The sequence below is a fragment of the Mesoplodon bidens genome, assembly GCF_964165515.1.
Source record: "Mesoplodon bidens genome assembly, chromosome: 2".
NCBI classification, from domain to species: domain Eukaryota; kingdom Metazoa; phylum Chordata; class Mammalia; order Artiodactyla; family Ziphiidae; genus Mesoplodon; species Mesoplodon bidens.
This window is the reverse complement of record NC_138177.1, coordinates 48,795,078-48,819,158: the sequence shown is the minus strand read 5'-3', so window position 1 is coordinate 48,819,158 and position 24,081 is coordinate 48,795,078. Positions and strand designations below refer to the sequence as shown.

The following is a 24,081-nucleotide window of genomic DNA, read 5'->3' as shown; positions in this document are numbered from 1 at the left end:
CCCTGAATCAGCAGGCGGACTCTCAACCACTGCGCCACCAGGGAAGCCTCTCGATCATTCTTAATGGTAACTAGCTGAAAGAAGCTGCCTTCCAAATGACAGAAACTAAGCCCTGAGTGAAGCATGGGGTCGGCTTCCTCGAAGAACTGCTTCCATCTCTGCATCGCATAAATTACAGCTTCAGCTGCCAGCTGCCTTTCTATTCCCTCTGCAGCTCGACCAGCCTCAGGAGCAGTTTCTCCCGGAAGGGAACTTGTCAGCAGGCTGCTGAGTATGGTCTCTTCATGTCACATGGCTCCCAGGAGATGTAAGCCCTGGGGAGGGGAGGGGCAGGGGAAAGGGTTGGGGGGAGGTTATGCCCCTCTTCCCAGGTACCAATACAGTCTGCTTTTCAAAAGCTGTTCAAGATCTTAACATGACCACCAGGTAGGATAACTTCAGTGACATTTCTGCCAACTTGACTTTCAGCTTCCAACAAGAGCTTTAGCTGCTTGAGTACATTTCCATCTCTAATCTCCAAAAACGATCCCCTTCAACCAAAATACCTTGTATTATTTGGTCCTGAAGATTCTGAAACCCAGACTCCCTAAGCATATGTTTTCCTTAAATGGGGATGCCCCCTCTAAAATTCAGAATCCTTTAAATTTAGCTGAAGGTCAGAGAGCTTGTTTGGGAATGATAAATGTTTCTTGGCAGAATTATTTCTCTCTCAGCTCCTGGGGTTTTTGTAGCTCAATACTTTGAAGCTTGTAGTAGAATTGATTGTAGTAGAAAGACTATTAACGTTCATTTCTCAATTTAGGATTTGTTCTGTACTCTTGGCAAATGTAGTTAAATAAGAAATAAAACATCACTACTTATTTGTGGAAATGCATATTTGTGTCACTGATTACTTCAGTGACTTATAAAATCCTTTGTATTTAACTCACTTTCAGAGAGGACTTCAAGTTCAGTGTTAAAGGTGAGGTAAAAAATTTTACCAAAGGAGGGAAATCCTTGGGTATCAGGAACAAGTATTGCACTAGTAACTCTGTTGAGACCTGAATTGACTCTGAAGCCCCATCAACCTTATGAGTTTCAAGAATAGGATAAGGCAAAGATAGAGTTCCACTTCACTTATTCCATAGTGCCTTCACTGATTCCATAGTGCCTTCCCTCCTTGGCCATGGACTATACCTTACCCTGGCCTTCACTCATATTATTGACAGGGATGGAAAACAGGCAAGAAGAAGAGTGTGATGATATAAATCCATTACTCCAAAAACAATTTAAACAACGTATCTAACCTAATGGGTCACTAGAGACATCAAAAGTTCATTAATGAGAGACTGGTTCAAGATGGCGGAGTAGAAGGATGTGCTCTCACTCCCTCTTGCGAGAACACCAAAATCACAACTAATTGCTGAACGATCATTGACAGGAAGACATGGGAACTCACCAAAAAAGATACCCCGTATCCAAAGACAAAGGAGAAGCCACAATGAGATGGTAGGAGGGGCACAATCACAATAAAATCAAATCCCATAACTGCTGGGTGGGTGACTCACAACCTGGAGAACACTCATACCACAGACGTCCACCCACTGGAGTGAAGGTTCTGAGCCCCACGTCAGGCTTCCAAACCTGGGGGTCTGGCAATGGGAGGAGGAATTCCTAGAGAACCAGACTTTGAAGGCTAGTGGGATTTGACTGCAGGACTTCGACGGGACTGGGGGAAACAGAGACTCCGCTGTTGGAGGGCACACACAAAGTAGTGTACGCATCGGGACCCAGGGGAAGGAGCAGTGACCCCAGGGGAGACTGAACCAGACCTACCTGCTAGTGTTGGAGGGTCTCCTGCAGAGGCAGGGGGTGGCTCTGTCTCACCGTGAGGACAAGGACAGCAGAAGTTCTGGGAAGTACTCCTTGGGGTGAGCCCTCCCAGAGTCTGCCAAAGAGCCCAGGTAGGCTCCAGTGTTGGGTTGCCTCAGGCCAAACAACCAACAGGGAGGGAACCCAGCCCCACCCATCAGCAGTCAAGCGGATTAAAGTTTTACTGAGCTCTGCCCACCAGAGCAACAGCCAGCTCTACCCACCACCAGTCCCTCCCATCAGGAAGCTTGCACAAGCCTCTTAGATAGCCTCATCCACCAGAGGGCAGACTGCAGAAGCAAGAAGAAGTACAACCCTGCAGCCTGTGGAACAAAAACCACATTCACAGAAAGACAAGATGAAAAGGCAGAGGGCTATGTACCAGATGAAGGAACATGATAAAACCCCAGAAAAACAACTAAAGTGGAGGTAGGCAGCCTTTCAAAAAAAGAATTCAGAATAATGATAGTGAACATGATTCAGAACCTCGGAAAAAGAATGGAGGCAAAGATCAAGAAGATGCAAGAAGTGTTTAACAAAGACCAAGAAGAATTAAACAACAAGCAAACAGAGATGAACAATACAATAACTGAAATAAAAACTACAGTAGAAGGAATCAATAGCAGAATAACTGAGGCAGAAGAACGGATAAGTGACCTGGAAGACAGAATGGTGGAATTCACTGCTGTAGAACAGAATAAAGAAAAAAGAATGAAAAGAAATGAAGACAGCCTAAGAAACCTCTGGGACAACATTAAATGCAACAACACTCGCATTATAGGGGTCCCAGAAGGAGAAGAGAGAGAGAAAGGACCCGAGAAAATATTTGAAGAGATTATAGTCAAAAACTTCCCTAACATGGGGAAGGAAATAGCCACCCAAGTGCAGGAAGCACAGAGAGTGCCATACAGGATAAACCCAAGAAGAAACACGTGGAGACACATAGTAATCAAACTAGCAAAAATTAAAGACAAAGAAAAATTACTGAAAGAGCAAGAAAAAAATGACAAATAACATACAAGGGAACTCCCATAAGGTTAACAGCTGATTTCTCAGCAGAAACTCTACAAGCCAGGAGGGAGTGGTATGATTTACTTAAAGTGATGAAAGGGAAGAACCTACAACCAAGATTACTCTACCCGGCAAGGATCTCATTCAGATTCGATGGAGAAATCAAAAGCTTTACAGACAAGCAAAAGCTAAGAGAATTCAGCACCACCAAACCAGCTCTACAACAAATGCTAAGGGAACTTCTCTAAGTGGGAAACACAAGAGAAGAAAAGGGCCTACAAAAACAAACCCAAAATAATTCAGAAAATGGTAATAGGAACATACATATTGATAATTACCTTAAACGTGAATGGATTAAATGCTCCAACCAAAAGACACAGGCTTGCTGAATGGATACAAAAACAAGACCCATATATATGCTGTCTACAGGAGACTCACTTCAGACCTAGGGACACATACAGACTGAAAGTGAGGGGATGGAAAAAGATATTCCATGCAAATGGAAATCAAAAGAAAGCTGGGGTAGCAATACTCATATCAGATAAAATAGACTTTAAAATTAAGAATGTTACAAGAGACAAGGAAGGACACTACATAATGATCAAAGGATCAATCCAAGAAGAAGATATAACAATTATATATGCACCCAACATAGGAGCACCTCAGTACATAAGGCAACTGCTAACAGCTATAAAAGAGGAAATCGACAGTAACACAATAATAGTGGGGGACTTTAACACCTCACACCAATGGACAGATCATCCAAACATAAAATTAATAAGGAAACACAAGCTTTAAATGACACAATAGTCCAGATAGATTTAATTGGTATTTATAGGACATTCCATCCAAAAACAACAGAATACACTTTCTTCTCAAGTGCGCATGGAACATTCTCCAGGATAGATCACATCTTGGGTCACAAATCAAGCCTCAGAATTTAAGAAAATTGAAATCATATCAAGCATGTTTTCTGACCACAACGTTATGAGATTAGAAATGAATTACTGGGAAAAAAACATAAAAACACAAACACATGGAGGCTAAACAATACGTTACTAAATAACCAAGAGATCACTGAAGAAATCAAAGAGGAAATAAAAAAATACCTAGAGACAAATGACAATGAAAACACGATGATCCAAAACCTATGGGATGCAGCAAAAGCAGTTCTAAGAGGGAAGTTTATAGCTATACAAGCCTACCTCAAGAAACAAGAAAAATCTCAAACAATCTAACCTTACACTTAAAGGAACTAGAGAAAGAAGAACAAACAAAACCCAAAGTTAGCAGAAGGAAAGAAATCATAAAGATCAGAGCAGAAATAAATGAAATAGAAACAAAACAATAGCAAAGATCAATAAAACTAAAAGCTGGTTCTTTGAGAAGATAAACAAAATTGATAAACCGTTAGCCAGACTCATCAAGAAAAAGATGGAGAGGACTCAAATCAATAAAATTAGAAATGAAAAAGGAGAAGTTACAAAAGACACCACAGAAATACAAAGCATCCTAAGAGACTACTACAGGCAACTCTATGCCAGTAAAATGGACAACCTGGAAGAAATGGACAAATTCTTAGAAAGGTATAACCTTCCAAGGCTGAACCAGGAGAAATAGAAAATATGAACAGACCAGTCACAAGTAATGAAATTGAAACTGTGATTAAGAATCTCCCAACAAACAAAAGTCCAGGACCAGACGGCTTCACAGGGGAATTCTATCAAACATTTAGAGAATAGCTAACACCCATCTTTCTCAAACTCTTCCAAAAAACTGCAGAGGAAGGAACCCTCCCAAACTCATACTATGAGGCCACCATCAACCTGATACCAAAACAAGACAAAGATACTACAAAAAAAAGAAAATTACAGACCAGTATCACTGATGAATATAGATGCAAAAATCCTCAACTAAATACTAGCAAACAGAATCCAACAACACATTGAAAGGATCATATACCATGATCAAGTGGGATTTATCCCAGGGATGCAAGCATTCTTCAGTATACTCAAATCAATCAGTGTGATACAGCATATTAACAAATTGAAGAATAAAAACCATATGATCATCTCAATAGATGCAGAAGAGGCTTTTTACAAAATTCAACACTCACTTATAATAAAAACTCTCCAGAAAGTGGGCATAGAGGGAACCTACCTCAACATAATAAAGGCCATATACGACAAACCCACAGTAAACATCAGTCTCAATGGTGAAAAACTGAAAGCATTTCCTCTAAGATCAGGAACAAGACAAGAATGTCCACTCTCACTGCTATTATTCAACATAGTTTTGGAAGTCCTAGCCACGGCAATCAGAGAAGAAAAAGAAAAGGAATACAAATTGGAAAAGAAGAAGTAAAACTGTCACTATTTGCAGATGACATGATAATATACATAGAGAATCCTAAAGATGCCACCAGAAAACTACTAGAGCTAATCAATGAATTTGGTCAAGTTGCAGTATCAAAATTAATGCATTCCTATACACTAATGATGAAAAATCTGAAAGAGAAATAAAGGAAACACTCCCATTTACCATTGCAACAAAAAGAATAAAATACCTAGGAATAAACCTACCTAGGGAGACAAAAGACCTGTATGCAGAAAACTATAAGACACTGATGAAAGAAATTAAAGATGATACCAACAGATGGAGAGATATACCATGTTCTTGGATTGGAAGAATCAACATTGTGAAAATGACTATACTATCCAAAGCAATCTACAGATTGAATGCAATCCCTATCAAATTACCAATGGCATTTTTTACAGAACTAGAACAAAAAATCTTAAAATTTGTATGGTGACACAAAAGACCCTGAATAGCCAAAGCAGTCTTGAGGGAAAAAAACAGAGCTGGAGGAATCAGACTCCCTGACTTCAGACTATACTACAAAGCTACAGTAATCAAGACAATATGGTACTGGCACAAAAACAGAAACATAGATCAATGGAACAAGATAGAAAGCCCAGAGATAAACCCATGCACCTATGGTCAACTAATCTATGACAAAGGAGGCAAGGATATACAATGGAGAAAAGACAGTCTCTTCAATAAGTGGTGCTGTGAAAACTGGATAGCTACATGTAAAATAATGAAATTAGAACGCTGCCTAACACCATACACAAAAATAAACTCAAAATGGATTAGAGACCTAAATGTAAGACCGGACACTATAAAACTCTTAGAGGAAAACAGAGGAAGAACACTCTCTGACATAAATCATGCAAGATCTTTTTTGATCCCCCTCCTAGAGTAATGGAAATAAAAACAAAAATGAGCAAATGGGACCTAATGAAACTTAAAAGCTTTTGCACAGCAAAGGAAACCATAAACAAGATGAAAAGACAGCCTTCAGAATGGGAGAAAATATTTGCAAATGTATCAGTGGACAAAGGATTAATCCCTAAGGTATATAAACAGCTCTTGCAGCTCAGTATTAAAAAAACAAACAACCCAATCCAAAAATGGGCAGAAGACCTTAATAGACATTTCTCCAAAGAAGACATACATATGGCCAAGAAGCAAATGAAAAGCTGCTCAACATCACTAATTATTAGAGAAATGCAAATCAAAACTACAATGAGGTATCACCTCACACCAGTTAGAATGGGCATCATCAGAAAATCTATAAACAACAAATGCAAAGGGAACCCTCCTGCACTGTTGATGGGAATGTAAATTGATACAGCCACTATGGAGAACAGTATGGAGGTTCCTTAAAAAACTAAAAACAGAATAACCATATGATCCAGCAATCCCGCTACTGGGCATATACCCAGAGAAAACCATAATTCAAAAAGACACATGCACCCCAATGTTCATTGCAGCACTATTTACAATAGCCAGGTCATGGAAGCAACCTAAATGCCCATCGACAGACGAAGGTATAAAGAAGATGTGGCACATATATACAATGGAATATTACTCAGCCATAAAAAGGAACGAAATTGGGTCATTTGTTGAGACGTGGATGGATCTAGAGACTGTCATACAGAATGAAGTAAGTCAGAAAGAGAAAAACAAATATCGTATATTAACCCATATATGTGGAACCTAGGAAAATGGTACAGATGAATCGGTTTGCAGGGCAGAAATTGAGAGACAGATGTAGAGAACAAAAGTATGGGCACCAAGGGGGGAAAGCGGCGGGGGCGGGGGTGGGGGTGGGGGTGGGATGAATTGGGCGATTGGGATTGACATGTATACACTGATGTGTATAAAATTGATGAGTAATAAGAACTTGCTGGGCTTCCCTGGTGGCACAGTGGTTGAGAGTCCGCCTGCCGATTCAGGGGACACGAGTTCGTGCCCCGGTCTGGGAAGATCCGGTGGCTGGGCCGGTGAGCCATGGCCGTTGAGCCCGTGCGTCCGGAAAAAAAAAAAAAAAAAGAACCTGCTGTATAAAAAAATAAAATTCAAGCATTCGATAAGTAAATAAATAAAACGTCATTAACATTACTTCCCGCCAATTCTCCCTTTTTAGAATAATCTTAACCTCAACCCAAAGGGTAATACAGACTAACTGATGAGAGGAACATTAAAAGTTTCTCTGAAAATTACCGACTGTTTCTTTTAGAAAAGGGACTCTAGAGCTCTTAGGTAGAATAACAATAACATTTTAAAAAAGTGTTCACCAGCTAGTGGTAATGCTGTTTTTTTCTCCCAGGCCTCATCATCTTGGGCAGTTTTTGTAAGGACTCTGTCAGTCTGATTTAAATTGGGGTCCTACAACTACTGAGTTGTGTTTGTCCCCACATTGGGAGAAAGTGTGGTAGGGCAGGTAGAGGAGGAAGAATTTCTCCTCTATCTTATTATCTGCAGCTGGGCCTAAGAATTAAACTGACATAAGACAGATAAACAGGAGAAAAGCATAAGCACTTTGTTAAATTTTACATATACATGGGAGTCCTCACAAAAGAATGAAGACCCAAAGAAACAGAGTTGAACTGGACAAAGAAGTAAATTATGAAAGCGTGACAAGACAAAGGGGCTTAGGCTAGGGCAGTTAACGGTGGGAAAGTAACTAGGAAGGTACTGGCTACTTTAACAAGGCTTATTTGTACAGATTTTTCTTGATCTCGACTCCCAGTCTCTGGTGATAAGAATGTTGCTTTCCTTCTGTTATAGGGAGGACATCTTCCCAATGGGGGTTTTATCTCTTGCTTTCAGGAAGATAAAGGGAGGTCAGAGCGCCCTTCTTTTTTTTTTTTTTTTTTTTTTTTGCGGTACGCGGGCCTCTCACTGTTGTGGCCTCTCCCATTGCGGAGCACAGGCTCCGGACGCGCAGGCTCAGCGGCCATGGCTCATGGGCCCAGCTGCTCCGCGGCCTGTGGGATCTTCCTGGACCGGGGCACGAACCCGTGTCCCCTCCATCCGCAGGCGGACTCTCAACCACTGCGCCACCAGGGAAGCCCAGAGTGCCCTTCTTATACCTGCTGTTTGTCGAGTGCCTTTAGCTCAAAATAATCCTTATGCCAAAGTGGCATTTTGGGGGATGGCATATTCTGCCACCCTTCAGGGACATTGTTTACCATTAAGTATTCACCTGGCCCCCTGAGACTTAAGAACAGTTCCTGCTCTGCCCTGTGTTCCACTTTTTATCTGCTTAGAGAAATGGAGAAACATGGCTTCTTTTTTGTTCTGTTTTGCCTTTTAAGCTACTGCTTCCTCATCTACAAATGGGGATAATAATAGTTTCTGTCTGGTAGAATTGTGAACATTAAATGAAATGGGGCAAATAAAGTGATGTACTTAGAAAGGGCTCAGTAAATATTATTGTGGGGGAGGAAAAATAATTTTCCCTCTACCCTTCTAGGTTCTTGGCTGAGACACCCCTGTTATAAAAAGATTAATGGGAGAGAAACAACCAGAAATTTTATACCATGTATACCTCCTGTACATATGGGAGATACCCTGGAAAAACTGCGTGACTCCAAAATGGCCCAAGCCACTACCTTAAATACGATTTCCAGCTAAAGATAAAACACTACTGGGGTGGAGTGAGGTGGGGGGGAGTCATTTATGGGCGGTTATCAGGAAAAGCACAGTAAAGAAGGGTAAGGTTGTTATGCAGTTTTAAGTGGTTGCTTTCAGCATTGATAAGAGTTTCTAGAGATTTTGAGCCCTCCTCTTCCTGGTACTGGAGGAAGACACCCTTACAAATGGAGATTTCTCTTTTAAATATGTCTCTTATGAAAGAGTAACTTCTCAGTTTCCAGAGCTTCACCTGTGTCTGCTGTTTCTTAAAAATAACCTGTTCAAAATAATATGTCAAAGAGGCATATTTTGGGATGATATATTTCGTTCCCCTTCATTATCTAAAACAGATAAACAAAATGCGTTGCTGCTTTAGCTGCTCTCCTCCTTGTAGTTTGAAACGTTTGTTTAGAAGTAACCCAAATCAAGATAATCTGTTTTTACGAATCATCAAGAAAAAAAAAAGTCTTGGCTTACATTTAAGACAATTTGAATTTTCCTGCAGCCAGAGTTGGCAGGGTTGTGCTCCAGCTGAGAGGCCATGCTGTTACCTTCCGGCAGCCCCATATGCAGATGCTGTTATATTAATTACAAAAGAAAATCTGATTAACTCGAAAGTCCTTTAACTGTCAGTGAGGCAGCTGCTCTAACTCTGAAACAGATTTTCTTCCTCCCTCCTACCGTCAGTCTACAGTTTTTAATCTCTTCTTAAGAAAACTGCTAAAACTGCCTGGTAGGTCCTCAGAGCCCCCTGGCTAGTTCAGTCAGCTTTTGATCTGCCTTTATAGTAGTCCAGGGAGGGCTCGAGTAATTAAATTCACGTACAGTTTAAAATAAAAACAATCAGACCAACTGCCCATCCCCCCTCAGTTATTTTTCTTTCAACAGTTAAAACCTGATGGAATCCTGGAATTTCAGAACTGGAAGGGGTGTTAAAGATGATCTAATCCAAGTCCCTTAGTTCACAGATGAGAAATCCAAGGCTGAGAGAAACAAGTAGATTGCCAGTCGGTGGTGAAGCCCGGGATCAGAGCGTCTGCCCTCGGCTGGTGCTCTGACCACTCCCTCGCTGCGCTCCTCCCTCACCAACGCATTTGCCAAGAGTAGCAAGGAGTGAAACGATCTCGTTTCAGCTTCATTTCTCTCCATGCTCTTGTTCAAATCTTGTAGACACGTTGAAGAGCAAGGAAAAAGCTAAAGATTAGTGGGAGAAGCAAAGGCCTTGGATAATGACGTTTTGAAAAACAGATGGCAATATCCATTTTGAAGACCTTTTCTCAGTCCAGTGGGTTGCATGCAGAACCCTAGCAGAATGCGTGGAAACGAAAATTAGAACTGGTTTCACTGTCAGCCCCCTCTCCCATTGCACTGGCCTATGGTTGTTTGACTCTAGCGGGTTTATTTATAGTGACTGTTTTTGTCACTACAGAGATGGGGGTGTGATAATTTGGACCAGATGAGTAATGGGGTATGTCTGCTGTGGTTTTGGCCAATGCAGCATGGTTTACTGGCTTTCCTATAGTTGACCCTGAGGTCTCAGAGGTGTTGAGATCTCTCCCTCTGGTCCTGAAAAATGGTTAGTTGGTTTTTGTTCTCTGTTACCTGCTCTCCCAGCAGCAGCAGTCACAAAACTCATTTAAGCTTATTTTTATTATGGCTTTTATTTAGGCTTATTTTTATAACTTTTGTTATGGGAGTTTGGACACCCGTCTGAGATCTGAGGAAGACTGGGAAAAGAGAAAGAACAGGAAGGGTAGATAAGGGTGAATCTAACTGGACTTCTCACTGCTCAGGCTGAGACTGGTCTGCAGGTGAATGGGGAGGTACTATTCTGTTGTCCATTTCTACTCTCCATGTTGAGATGAAGGAGGTTTTTAGAAATGACAGTTGCTCCTATGCTATTCATGGTACCGGACTGTTCATCATGCTACTGGACTTTTCTTAGTACTTAGTAGAACCACTTATGGCTTTCTGTAGACAATTCTCCATGGTAAATGGATTCTTACACAGAGCAAGCAAGAGTGTAACAAAGCACTAACTATTTTTTAGTCATTGTGTTGGGTGTTGAGGATACAGAGGGAAATATGATGGTTCTTCCTGCTTTGGGTAATTATAAACATACAACTAGAATAGTCTGTATAGGGGAGCAAAATTTGCCATCTTAAAATGTGTCTCTGTGGTATGAAGATTACTTTAGGCTTGGTTGTTTTAAAGAAACAAAAGGCTCAGGGAGAGCTTTTATCTCCTCTGCCTTAACTGCCCAAAAGAATTTAGATAGAGGGCCTATCCCAGAAAGAGAACTATCACCAGGGCTAGCTACAGTATAATATGAACCAGGTGTAGTAGTCAGGGGAGGAACCTAGCAAGGCCTGTTTGGTCAAAGTCCTCTCTATGTCCCATTGTTTCTGGATGGCCCAGCAAACATTTGTGTACCAAACATTTACTCTTCATTCTTACTGTGAATTGCCTTGTTTCCCTTTGAAAACCCAGCCCCCTACCCCCTCTCCTTAGTCCAGGATGACATATGTATCTCATTTAACCCGTCTTTGGAATCTCATGTTCGGATTCCCCGTGTGTACCTAATTAAATTTCATTTTCTCCTGGTAATCTGTCTCATGTCAATTTAATTCTTAGACCCAGCCAGAGGAAACTAAAAGGGTAGAGGAAAATTGTTTTTCCTCCCTGACAACTGTGGTAAGTGTTGTTTAGTTGTCAATAAGATATGAAGGGACTCAGGACTCACTACTTGTTAAGTGGTTGCACAGCAATTGGCTGTGTCCCCTTGCTTTTAGATTGTATCAGTGGGTCAAATATTAGACCAGTTGTCTGGTGTTTTACTCTCGAGCTTAGTAGATACCTTGCACAGAATTGGGCACTCAGTTAACACTTTGCTTTCTCATCTGTCCCAGGAGGAGAGATTTCCTCTTTCAGTGTCTCGTATTACTGGTTTACATGTGCTGGCCAGGTGATGTACTTATAGGCCGACATGAAAGGAGGGGCTTAATGAAATTCATAAAGGGGGCTTGGTGAAAGCCAACTTCCTTAAATCTTTTGGTGGTACCATTTGTGGGAGAGAAAAATATTTGAGGATTTGAAATACTGAGTTTGAAGAAGGATAGGTAGAGTCTGAAGTAGGACAACCTCTTAAATGAATCAGGCCTCTCTTCAATTACATAAACAAAATGAATAGCTCATGGTTAAGTGACTAAAGCAAATACTGTTTCACTTGGTGCCACCCTAAATTTCAATTAAGATGTATGTATTTGGCTCCGAGATTGGACTTCTAACAGCCTAAGAACCGTGTGTCTGTGCCTTTCTGGACAAACACAAAGTTGCCTGAATCTTAGACTTGGGCAGGCACTGGCACTGAACAAGCTGGGGAGTGATCGAGTTCAGAATATGAGAGTTCTAGTCAACTAATTTCTGGTTCTTTTTGCCAAATAGATGTTCTCATACTTTAGGAAGACTTTTGTTTTCTCTCTTTAAAAAACTTTTTTTAATTTATTTTTTATTTTCATTTATTTATTTCTGGCTGCATTGGGTCTTCGTTGCTGCACGTGGGCTTTCTCTAGCTGCAGTTAGCGTGGGCTACTCTTCATTGCGGTGCATGGGCTTCTCATTGTGGTGGCTTCTCTTGTTGCGGAGCGCGGGCTTCAGTTGTGGCACGCAGGCTCACTAGTTGTGGCTCACGGGCTCTAGAGCACAGGCTCAGTAGTTGTGGCGCACGGGCTTAGTTGCTCCGAGGCATGTGGGATCTTCCCGGACCAGGGCTCAAACCCGTGTCACCTGCATTGGCAGGCAGATTCTTAATCACTGTGCCACCAGGGAAGTCCCTTGTTTTCTCTTGAGTATTATTTGATCTGTTTAGATGAGTGTGGTGTCCTGAAAGGATATTTCTGAGATGGATCACATCTCTTCCTAGATTTGCCTGGATTTTATCCTAGCAGGTAGTTCTTTCCCTTTGTCTTATTCAGGGTCTCGTCCTCCACAAACTGAAAGAATGTGATTTGATTAGGGGATATTGATCTTGAGCACCCAGTGTTTTAAGGAAACAGATGACTTGGCAGCTGGGAATGCTGTCACCAGCCATCAGTGAAATGAACCAGAAGAGGTTCTAGAGCTCATGCACACTTGAATAACATTTTATTTCAATACATGCGTATTTAAAGACTGGCTGATACGTTTAGTTATAAAATATGTTATAAATGAGGAAAATAAGCTAAAACTGCATGTGGTAGAGTCATTTTAAAGGGTCTTTATATGTTCAAGTATTAGGTCTTATGTCACAGGGAAGGTTTTCATTTTGATATATTCGGTTCTTGGATTCACATCCCAGTTAGTGTAGTCTTTTCTGGCTTTGTCAATTTAATCATCTTGTACTTGAGTCCTTGTAAACTCCTTAGGCTGTCCCTCCACTGGTTGAAAAACAAGAGGGGAGGGGAGGTCAGGTCACTGCCACCTTTCTGGATAGAAACAACTGTTCTGGGAATGAGCCAGAGAGGGGAATCCTGTTTGATATTTGAGGAATCTTTTCTGACTGGGATGTTTTCCTGGTATCTCCTTCAGCCAACAGCTTCCTAGAAATTTCTTTTCTAGGAGCCTGACATCCTAATGGGATCTCCCTGGAAGTCTCTCCCTACCCCTCCTCACTCTTCTCTCTGTACTCCTTTCTCCTTCTCCACCCTCCCCTTCCCCAACCAGGCCAGCTGAGCTGCATTTCCTTCCCACCTAAGGAAGAGAAGTACCTCCAGCAGATTGTGGACTGCCTCCCCTGCATCTTGATCCTCGGCCAGGACTGTAATGTCAAGTGCCAGCTGTTGAACCTGCTCTTGGGGGTGCAGGTGCTTCCCACCACCAAGCTGGGCAGTGAGGAGAACTGTAAGCTTCGGCGCCTCCGCTTCACCTATGGGACTCAGACTCGGGTCAGCCTGGCACTCCCTGGCCAGTATGAACTAGTGCACACGCTGGTTGCTCACCAGGGCAACTGGGACACCATCCCTGAGGAGGACCTGGAGGTCCAAGAGGACAGTGAGGATGCTGCCCATGTTTTAGCCGAACTGGAGGTGACGATGCACCATGCTCTCTTACAGGTACCAAACTCATACTTATATAGTTGCACAGATATATACCAGCTTTCCTTGTATTTGAGCTTTCTCAGAAAGTAATTTGGCAATATGTACTCTGGGCTCTGAGCATCAGCTGATAGAATCAAAGGAACATGATCTAGGAAGTTGAAAACCAGACAAGGCTGTAGCAGTGCCCATCGCTGCCTCTACTACCATGTTGCAAGGCCCTGGGCGATTTGCTTAATCCCTGTCTAAAATTGAAGGAATGTGTTACTTGCATCTCAACTGTGCTTTGACAGAATTAGGATCAGGGTTAGAAATCCTTTTTTCATTTCTTAGCAGGAAGGTGTTGCTAGAATTGTCTCTAGCCATCCCTTTCTGAAAGGTGCAAATAAGATGATTAATGTTCTTATTTGAGTTGAGAACAAGTGAAGAACTTTTGAAGTTTTCCTTAGACCTGCCATTATTTACTAAGGGAGGCAGATCATGTCTCCTACTTTCTAAGGGACTTCAGAACTTGAGGACAGGTCTGGCTCAATGCAAGGAGATATGGAGATCCCGTCATCTGAAGAATATCTTTGCTTTTCTCAAAGATATTCTTCCAACTCCCAAACAGAACACAGGTCTTGCGGCATCTCCTAAAAGATCATATGGTTTATCTGGTATTCAGATCTCCATTTAGGAAGGACTCGTCTCTTGTGCAGGGCTTCCCTTGCTACTGTATAGCTAGGACTGGGCTATTTGATTAGGCCAAATGGGGATGAGCAGAGGATGTGACTATGCTGGGGGTCAGGAGAACAGGGGGGAGATGGGCAGGGAAGGTGACTATGTCAGGGATCAGGAGCTGGTAGGAATAAAAGAATGCAGACATGCTCAAAACAGAGCGTCCATCACCTTGGTTAGCTGTGCCAGGAAGGGCGGGCTGGTTTGGCAGGACTAGGAGAACGGTTTCTTCTTCTCTTCACCTACCCCTGTTCTAGAAGGCTTGATCTCTCAGCCAGTGAGTGAGTCCTTTGGTTGTGCCCTCGGCCTGTGATCCTCTAGAAGTAGAAATTGTCATCTCATTTCCTTCCAGAGTCCAGATTTCTTTTATCTTGACAAATGCTGGAGGGGGCTACGTATACCAGCCAGCATTTCCTCTCAGCTCAGTTTCAGTGGTGGCTTTCCTCTGTGTTCAGACTGGGAGCGTGTACTGCTTAGCTCCAGGACGATGTTAGAGTTCTTGGATAACTCTGACAGTAGCTCTGACAGTGATCTTTGTTTATGGACTGAGCCTGCTCAGTTGACCCGCAAACGTCTTCACAATTCGTAAGTATTTGAGCCATACACAATCTCTATAGTATTCTGCTCTGGTCTAGTTCCTTCCGTTTCCAATAGCTTGGTGGTTTTCAAACTTTTTTAGATTTTAATTCACTCTAAGAAATAACATTTTATTATCAGGACCCAGTACATATATACACGCATACATTTGAAATAAAGTTTCATGAGACAATTCTTTTACTTCTTGCAAAACACACTGATATTTTCTTCTCTATTCTATTTGACTTCCTTTTTAAAAAAAATGATGGTAGCAGCCCACTGAATTGATCATCTGACTTAATGTATTGTGACCTGCAACTTAAAAAACACTGTTAAATGGCTGAAATGACTGCTGTTGGTTGGGTGGTGATTTTTCCTGTTCTTGCCTTTTGTAAAGAGGCTTGGAATGTGAACAAAGCCATCTGCAGGACAGGCACATTATCTGATTGATTTTTCTGTGTCCCTTCATTTTATTGGTTTTAATTTTTAATGCTCATTTACTTTTGTCCCATGAATTGAGGCGATAAAATAAAGTCACAGAAAAGAAAGTGAGAGCCATTTCCCAAGTGCATACCTGAGCACGTATCTTACTGGTGAGAGTTCCCATCGCTGCTCCAGGTATATGTAGTAAGCACTCAAACTGAGTTAACAGTTAAGGAGGCTACTTGGCTGGGAGGGAAGTTGAGATACCTAATTAACTTTCTCTCTGCACAGTTGAAATATATATTCTCTTTCTTGAGAAATATTCTTCTCTTTCCTTGTGGAATTCTCCAGCCTCTCATTGTTCTGTTTCATGTGGTTTGTGAGGCTTCCTTAGCCAGTGTTTCTCCGGATCTGCTTTATACTCCAGTGGTTTTGATGTGGAAACAGCATTTCTAACTTTAGAATCCCTTGATGCTGAGCCTCAGAGGGGCCTTAGCAGCCTTTGGGGTCCTCAGGCCGTGCTCAGTCACTATAGTCAGACTCCTGTCTCCATTTAGTGTATCAGGGATGCTCAGCTTACTGCTGGGAGCATTTCCTAACTACCTTGAAGATTCTTTGTGCCAGTGAGAAAGATCTTTTTTTTTTAGCCCCAGTTATATTAGCTCTAAACAGCCAGGGTTGTGGCCAGGGAGTTAGCTCTAAACAGCCCTTCCATTTGGTTTGTAAAGGGAGTGGTAAAGAAAGGAAACATTTAGCTAAAGGAAACCAAGATTGAAATAGGGGAAGTGAGATGTTCATTTTTAACTGTCAAATTATTAAAACAGAATTTCCCCTTACGCTCTTATACAATGGTCATTCTTCTAATACTTATACAATGGTCATTCTTCTAATACGTTACTTTAAAGACCTCATAAATTAGCCATTTTCAGTTTGTTCTGGAATAGGCCAACTCACGTGGTACCCACATGGAATACCACAGTATTCCCAGCTTTTTAGCTCTGGGTCCCCTGAGATTCTCAGTTCATAATTCAATAATAGAGGAATACTATCAAGCTGTTAGTTTCTGAAACCTCATTTAGTGTTAAAACATAGTCATCTTCCAGCTGGCAACACATTTTACCATTCACCATATTTGCTAGTTCTGTCTTCATTTACATACTTCCCCTTCCTAACCTTCACCCCCTTTCTGGTACATACATCACCTCCTTTTCTTTTTTGTTCCTTTTACAAGTCCAGTGGAACACAGCTGTCTGCCTTAGAGTTGCCTCAATCTGATGTGTGAGTGTGTTTATGTTTTTCCCTATGAACACCTATAAGAAAAGGAATAAAAAGAAGCAGAGATGATTAAACTTCCTCAGCCTAAGATGGGATTCCTGCAGCCTAGCAGTGGCATTTCATTTTCTGTGGCAGTTTCATAGCTCTCAGTTTTCTGCCCTAATCAATAGCCTGTTTATACCTACCAGGTGTTTTCTGGCCCTTTGGACAAATGTACATGTCACCTGGCAGCCAGGCTGCCACACACTGTCATGGTTACTGGCTCATGGTGATGTCTGGTAGGGTGTATTTCAGGGAACTAAAGTAGACTAATGTTTCCAGGAAAGGTCTAATGACTTGCAAATAAACTTTTTTTTTTTTTTACTACTTTGAACTCTTAGCCATTTGGAGTAGTAAAATTTTCTCTTTATAACCCTCAGTCAGTAGCCATCAATGGAAATAATCTGTTTGTAATTTCATACAGACATTGATATTTTTATTTTTTAATTTTTTAAAATTAAAAGTTTTTAATTTGATTTATAATTTTTTAGTTATTTACAGTGTTGTACAGCAAAGTGATTCAGTCATATATGTATATTTTTTCAAATTCTTTTCCATTATGGTTTACTACAGGATATTGAATATAGTTCTCTGTGCTATACAGTAGGAGCTTGTTATTTATCTGTGTTATATATAGTTGTTTGTATCTGCTAATCCCAAACTCCTAATCCCTCCCCCACCCTCTTTCCCCCTTGGTGACCAGAAGTTTGTTTTCTTTGTCTGTGAGTCTGTTTATGTTTCATAAATAAGTTCATCTGTGTCATATTTTAGATTCCACATGTAAGTGATATCATATGGTATTTACCTTTCTAACTTACTTCACTTAGTATGATAGTCTCTAGGTCCATCTATGTTGCTGCAAATGGCATTATTTAGTTCTTTTTTTACGGCTGAGTAGTAGTCCATTGTGTATATATACCACATCTTCTTTATCTATTCATCTGTCGATGGACACTTAGGTTGCTTCCATGTCTTAGCTATTGTAAATAGTGCTGCTATGAACATTAGGGTGCATGTATCTTTTCAAATTATAGTTTTCTTTGGATATATGCCCAGGAGTGGGATTGCTGGATCACATGGCAACTCTCTTTTTAGTTTTTTAAGGAACTTCCATACTGTTCTCCATAGTGGCTGTACTAATTTACATTCCCACCAACAGTGTAGGAGGGTTCTCTTTTTTCCACACTCTCTCCAGCATTTGTTATTTGTAGACTTTTTAATGATGGCCATTCTGACTGGTATGAGGTGGTACCTCATTACAGTTTTGTTTTGCTGTTGTTATCCATTTTATTCATTTATTTTTAAAAATTTTTATTGGAGTATAGTTGATTTACAATGTTGTATTACTTTCAGGTGTACAGCAAAGTGAATCAGTTATACATATATATCTCCACTCTTTTTTAGATTCTTTTCCCATATAGGTCATTACAGAGTAATGAGTAGAGTTCCCTGTGCTATACAGTAGGTCCTTATTAGTTATCTATTTTATATATAATAGCGTCTATATGTCAATCCCAGTCTCCCAATTTATCTCTCCCCCCCTTTTCCCCTCGCTGGTAACTATAAGTTTGTTTTCTATATCTGTGACTCTATTTCTGTTTTGTAAATAAGTTTAATTGTACCGTTTTTTTAGATTCCACATATAAGTGATACCATATGGTATCTGTCTTTCTCTGTCTGACTTCCTTCACTCAGTATGACAATCTCTAGGACCATCCATGTTGCTGCAAATGGCATTATTTTGTTCTCTTCTATGGCCGAGTAATATTCCATTATGTATATGTACCATATCTTCTTTATCCATTCCTCTGTCGCCTCCTTATAGTTTTGATTTGCATTTCTCTAATAATTAGTGATATTGAGCATCTTTTCATGTGCCTATTGGCCATCTGTATGTCTTCTTTGGAAAAATATCTATTTAGATTTTCTGCCCATTTTTTGATTGGGTTGTTTGTTTTTTTGTTATTGAGTTATACAAGCTGTATATTTTGGAAATTAAGCCCTTGTCAGTCACATCATGTGCAAATATTTTCTCTCAGTCTGTAGGTTGTCTTTTCGTTTTCTTTATCCTTTCCTTTGCTGTGCAAAATCTTGTAAGTTTGATTAGGTCCCATTTGTTTATTTTTGCTTTTATTTCTATTGCCTTGGGCGACTGACCTACCAGCTTTCCCAACACTACTTGCTGAAGAGACTGTCTTTTCTCCACTGTATACTCTTGCCTCCTTTGTCGGAAATGAATTGCCCATACGTGTGTGGGTTTATTTCTGGGCTTTCTATTCTGTTCTGTTGATCCATACAGACACTGTTAGTTTTAATTTATCAGCAGTTAATACTTTCATAACCCCAAATCAAAGTATCTTACTAAAAACCACAAATTTATGCAAAATTTTAACCCCCAAATTTACTAAACATTGTTTGTTGCTAGAAAACTAGCTTCTCTCAATTTTTGTCTAGTTTTTCCTATTTGTTTTGGTGCCTTATGAAACTAAATTTATGTGTTGCTTACTTTTAGTTAGATACCACGTCTTCTCTTGAGTGTATCTAGATTGAAAGATAACAGTTGACTGGTAAAAAGTTGGAAAGAAGCTTGGGTGACTATCTTCAAGGTAAGCAGATACTTTTGGGAGGAGAGAGTATATGGAATTAGGTTAAAGATGGCCATTTCTAAGGGAAAAGAAACAAAGTTGGGGTAATATGTATAAGAGAAATAATGCTATTCTAGAAACATAATTAAAGAAACCCTGATTTTATGGGGCAAAAAGAAAGGGGAACTAAAGTGATGGGTTAAAAAAGGATATGGGAAGTTCAGGCAAATGCTAAATTATAAGTTCCTTCTAGGCAGTAATTTTATGTTCTTTGAATTCAACATCGCTCTTGCCTTTCCCCTAACACACACTAACATACATAGTGAAATATAACCAATACATTGCTCTTTGCCAAGAAACCTGGTAATACTTTTAATAGGTTAATTTTACCTATTAAGGATATATGTGGTTTAGAGGCAAGATTCTTTTTAAAATCCCTATGCTCACTATAGTAGCCTTGATCCCTCTTAAAAAGAACAGCTTAAAGCTGAGGCTATATTTTCTCAATTCACCACCACTGATTCATTTTTGGCCTTCTAAGATTAGCTCTTTGGGGGAAAATCTGGCAAGAGATTATGGTCTTAATCTTCCTCTTTTGTTTTCTCCCTTTTTAAAGGATCCTATCTACCTCTTTCCTGCACCAAATGGCATCTCTTTCTATTTTCACTGTCTCAAAGATCTGTTTGTGTTTCCCTTTCGGTAATGGATGGTGGCGGTAGGGAATCCTCCCTGATTCAGAGATGAAGAGGTTGAAAGTACTGTCAGCAGGCAGAAGTTCTGTTATTGGGGCAATTAAAAATATTCTCTTTTCGACTTCTTTTGCAGCATTGTTTCATAGCAGAGCAAGGCTTTTACTTATAGCCAGCGTATACTTTTTAACATAGACAGTAGGACTGTTAGGGTCCCTGAAATCATCTTGTCCATCCTTTATTCTTCTTTCAGAACTTTCCTAACACCAGCCCAGACAGTTCCTGACACAGTGGACCTTCAGTTACTGTTTAAACACGGTCTTTTTTTTTTTTTTTTTTTTTTTTTTGCGGTACGCGGGCCTCTCACTGTTGTGGCCTCTCACGTTGCAGAGCACAGGCTCCGGATGCGCAGGCTCAGTGGCCATGGCTCACGGGCCCAGCTGCTCCACGGCATGTGGGATCTTCCCGGACCGGGGCACAAACCCATGTCCCCTGCATCGGCAGGCGGACTCTCAACCACTGTGCCACCAGGGAAGCCCTAAACACCGTCTTTGTAGTTAGGTGGGCCTGGACTTACATCCTGGCTTGGTTACTTAACTAACTGTGTGACTGTGGTGCTGGGGTGTCCCCCATTTGTAAAATAGAAGTAGTAATCTGTATCTTTTAGGACTGGTGTGAGGCTTAAATAAGAGACTAAGTGTAAAGCATCTAGAACAGTGTCAGGCACTTAGCAAGTCTCCCTTTGAATGAATTAATTAGTGTCCTTGAGAAGAGGATTTCCTATTCTCTCAGTCACCTGTCCCTTCCCTGACAGCCATCCACGGTGGAACTCCTTCCTTTTGTCAAACTTAAGTCCTTCTGGTTCCAGCTTAGAGTTATTCTGCTCTAGTTAGAAGCAAAGTTCTTCATAATTATTATGAAGTACTTTTGTAATAAAACGAGAGATGTTATAAAAAGGTAAAAAATACAAAAGTTAAAGTTATAAAGTTAAAAGGTAAAGTTTCCCCTTCTTCCTTCTTCTCCATTCTACTGTGGTCTCTTGATGGGTCTAGTAAGTGATAAGAGAATAAAGCTTCACTTTCCTACTTTTATCTGTATATGTGGGTACCTGGATGTTTGAATATCCACAAGGTATTGAGTTGTCCAAACAGTTCATTTGGTTTTAAGTAAAAATAAAAGACACGTTTTTCATTTTCACCAAGAATTTTATTAAACAATGTATTCCATCACCGAACGAACTTTTTGGCCAACCCAATAGACCACACAGAGGCTATTCAGTATATTGTTGTCAATTTGTCTGTTATCTCATTCATCACAGTATGAAATCAGATAGTTCTGATCCTTAAGGGCTTCACGCTTATGAGTTGAGACACAGACCTAAAGCCTTTACTTTGGGGTGTTTGGGATTGTAAACATATTTCCACTTTTAGCATGATGGTCTCATGCTTTCTGTGGCTAGTTCAGGGCTTTGGTTGGGATTATGGTTTTTCCCAAGTCTTGTTATGGCCTCTGAGTTACCACTCCCTACTTTTTACTAGGTAGGGAGATAAGCTTGTATCTGTTCTATGCTGACTGCTGGCGTAAAGCTCTGGGTTGACACAGCTGCTTGTGGCCTGTTATATTCTAGAAAGCAGCTCAGTCAGTCGCAGCTCCCCAATGAAGAGTGTCTGTACCAAGAGTAAAGGGATTTTCTACAATGTAACAAGAAGAGGGAGGTATTTGCCTTAATATGTAATTGACATTTAAGAGTGATAATTCAGGGAACTGTATAAAAATGAGGAAAAATCAATCCTGTGTAAAAACAGATGGGAAAAACCTCCCATTGCCCTGTGAGAGTGGGCATGGGAGGAGAATTGATAGTGACGATAGGTAGAATACAGAGACAGGGATTGGAGTCGAGGCTGTGTCAATTGCTGGGCAAGGGCAGGACTCTTATATAGTTATGTACTTCTCTTCTGTGTGATGTAATGAGGCTTCAGAACTATAGGGAAAACAAAGATATTTATGACCTACCTGAGTACGTGATCATCTTCTGTTTGAACCATCAGTTAAGATAATCATCCTTAGCTATCACTGAGTTTCAGTAATATGCCATGAGCCATAGAGTAAGGAGTCCTCACCAGTAAGAGCCAATATTCTTAGGAAGTGGTCAGGCTTCAGTGATTGAGCCATTTCTTCTTGGCACTTAACGTAGTGTCATTTTACATAAAAAGCTTTTACATAAAAAACAAAACCAGAGGGCTTCCCTGGTGGCGCAGTGGTTGAGAGTCCGCTTGCCGATGCAGGGGACACGGGTTCGTGCCCCGGTCCGGGAAGATCCCACATGCTGCAGAGCGGCTGGGCCCGTGAGCCATGGCCGCTGAGCCTGCGCGTCCGGAGCCTGTGCTTCGCAATGGGAGAGGCCACAACAGTGGGAGGCCCGCGTACTGCAGAAACAGAGTAGCAATCTCCTTTCTATTACATTCTCTTAATCTTGCCAAGAAAATTGATGGTAATGTATCAACTTATGTAGATTCGACAGATTTGTGCAGATGTATTCTAAAAGAGAAATCTCTTTAGGAATTTGCTGTGACTCAAAATGGGAATTATGGTGTACTCTCATGATTCCCTGGAATTCTTCTTCCTTGATTGAGTTAGGAGCCAAATGTTTACTCACTGCTTCATTCTTGGAGTAGATGCAAATAGCAGTTCCAGATAAATGTGTGGATATGGGTTAAAAATAGAAAATTTTATATAGGATGATTGAAAGTGGTTTTGAGCAAGTAGTAAAGGCATCATTTATTCATCCAGTAATTGCACATTTATTTATTTATTTACTGTTACTATTTTTTTGGTCACGCCAAGCAGCAGGTGGGATCTTAGTTCCCCGACCAGGGATCGAACCCACACGCCCTGCAGTGGAAGCACAGAGTCTTAACCACTGGACCACCAGGGAAGTCCAACTGCACATTTATTTATTGGATGCTCATTAAGTGCCAGACACTGTTCTAAGTGCCAGGAAGGAATACAGCCTTCCATGAAACAGTCTTAGGTCAGTCTTCCCTCTCAGGTGGCCATAATAGGACCCAGAACAGGGCTCATCCTCTCTGTGAATTGTTTTCACTCCCGGTCTCCAGGAGACAGTGATGGCTTCCCTTTTTGTTTATAACCGTCAGGCATGAGTCATCCCTTTGCTGTGAGTATTGCAGAATCACATATCACATTCCAGTCTAATTTGTGCTGCTGCCAGGGTCTCAGCCAGCAGCTCTTTTTGCCTGTCTTCCAACAGTCTTGATAGTCAGAACAGTGAGACCAACTGCACAAGTTAATTAACTGGGGAACGGAGAAGAGAGAGCATGGTACTTGTTTTCTATCCATTTTTGTTTAGTACAAGATGCATTTAGGAGTAGTCAACTTCTTTCAAGGTGCCAATGTACCAGGTAGTACCTACCATCAGAATTCATTTTGGGGGAATTTTTAAAAATTGAAGTATAGTTGATATATAATATTATATGTTACAGGTGTAAAACATAGTAATTTTTAAAGGTTATATTCCTTTATAGTTATTATAAAATATGGGCTATATTCTCTGTATTGTACAATATATCCATGTAGCTTATTTATTTTATACATAGTAGTTTGTACCTCATAACCCCTATCTTGCCCCTCGCTCCTTCCCTTTCCCCACTGGTAACCACTAGTTTGTTCTCTGTATCTGTGAGTCTGTTTCTTTTTTGTTATAGTCACTAGTTTGTTTTATTTTTTAGATAGCACATGTAAGTGATATCATACAATATTTGTCTTTCTCTGACTAATTTCACTTAGCATAATGCTCTCCAAGTCCATCCATGTTACTGCAAACAGCCAAATTTTATTCTT

The 24,081-nt window shown here is 40.7% G+C and overlaps 1 protein-coding gene across 3 annotated transcripts in view; it reads left to right on the top strand.

Annotated features, from left to right (window-relative positions):
* The window catches only part of DSTYK (dual serine/threonine and tyrosine protein kinase), a 57,344-nt gene that overhangs the window by 10,144 nt on the left and 23,119 nt on the right, over window positions 1–24,081 (top strand). For all 3 annotated transcript variants that reach the window (XM_081225880.1, XM_081225879.1, XM_081225881.1), the window contains exon 2: window positions 13,549–13,937. In XM_081225880.1, the coding sequence (XP_081082006.1) occupies window positions 13,549–13,937 (389 nt within the window). The remainder of the gene's footprint in view (window positions 1–13,548; window positions 13,938–24,081) is intronic.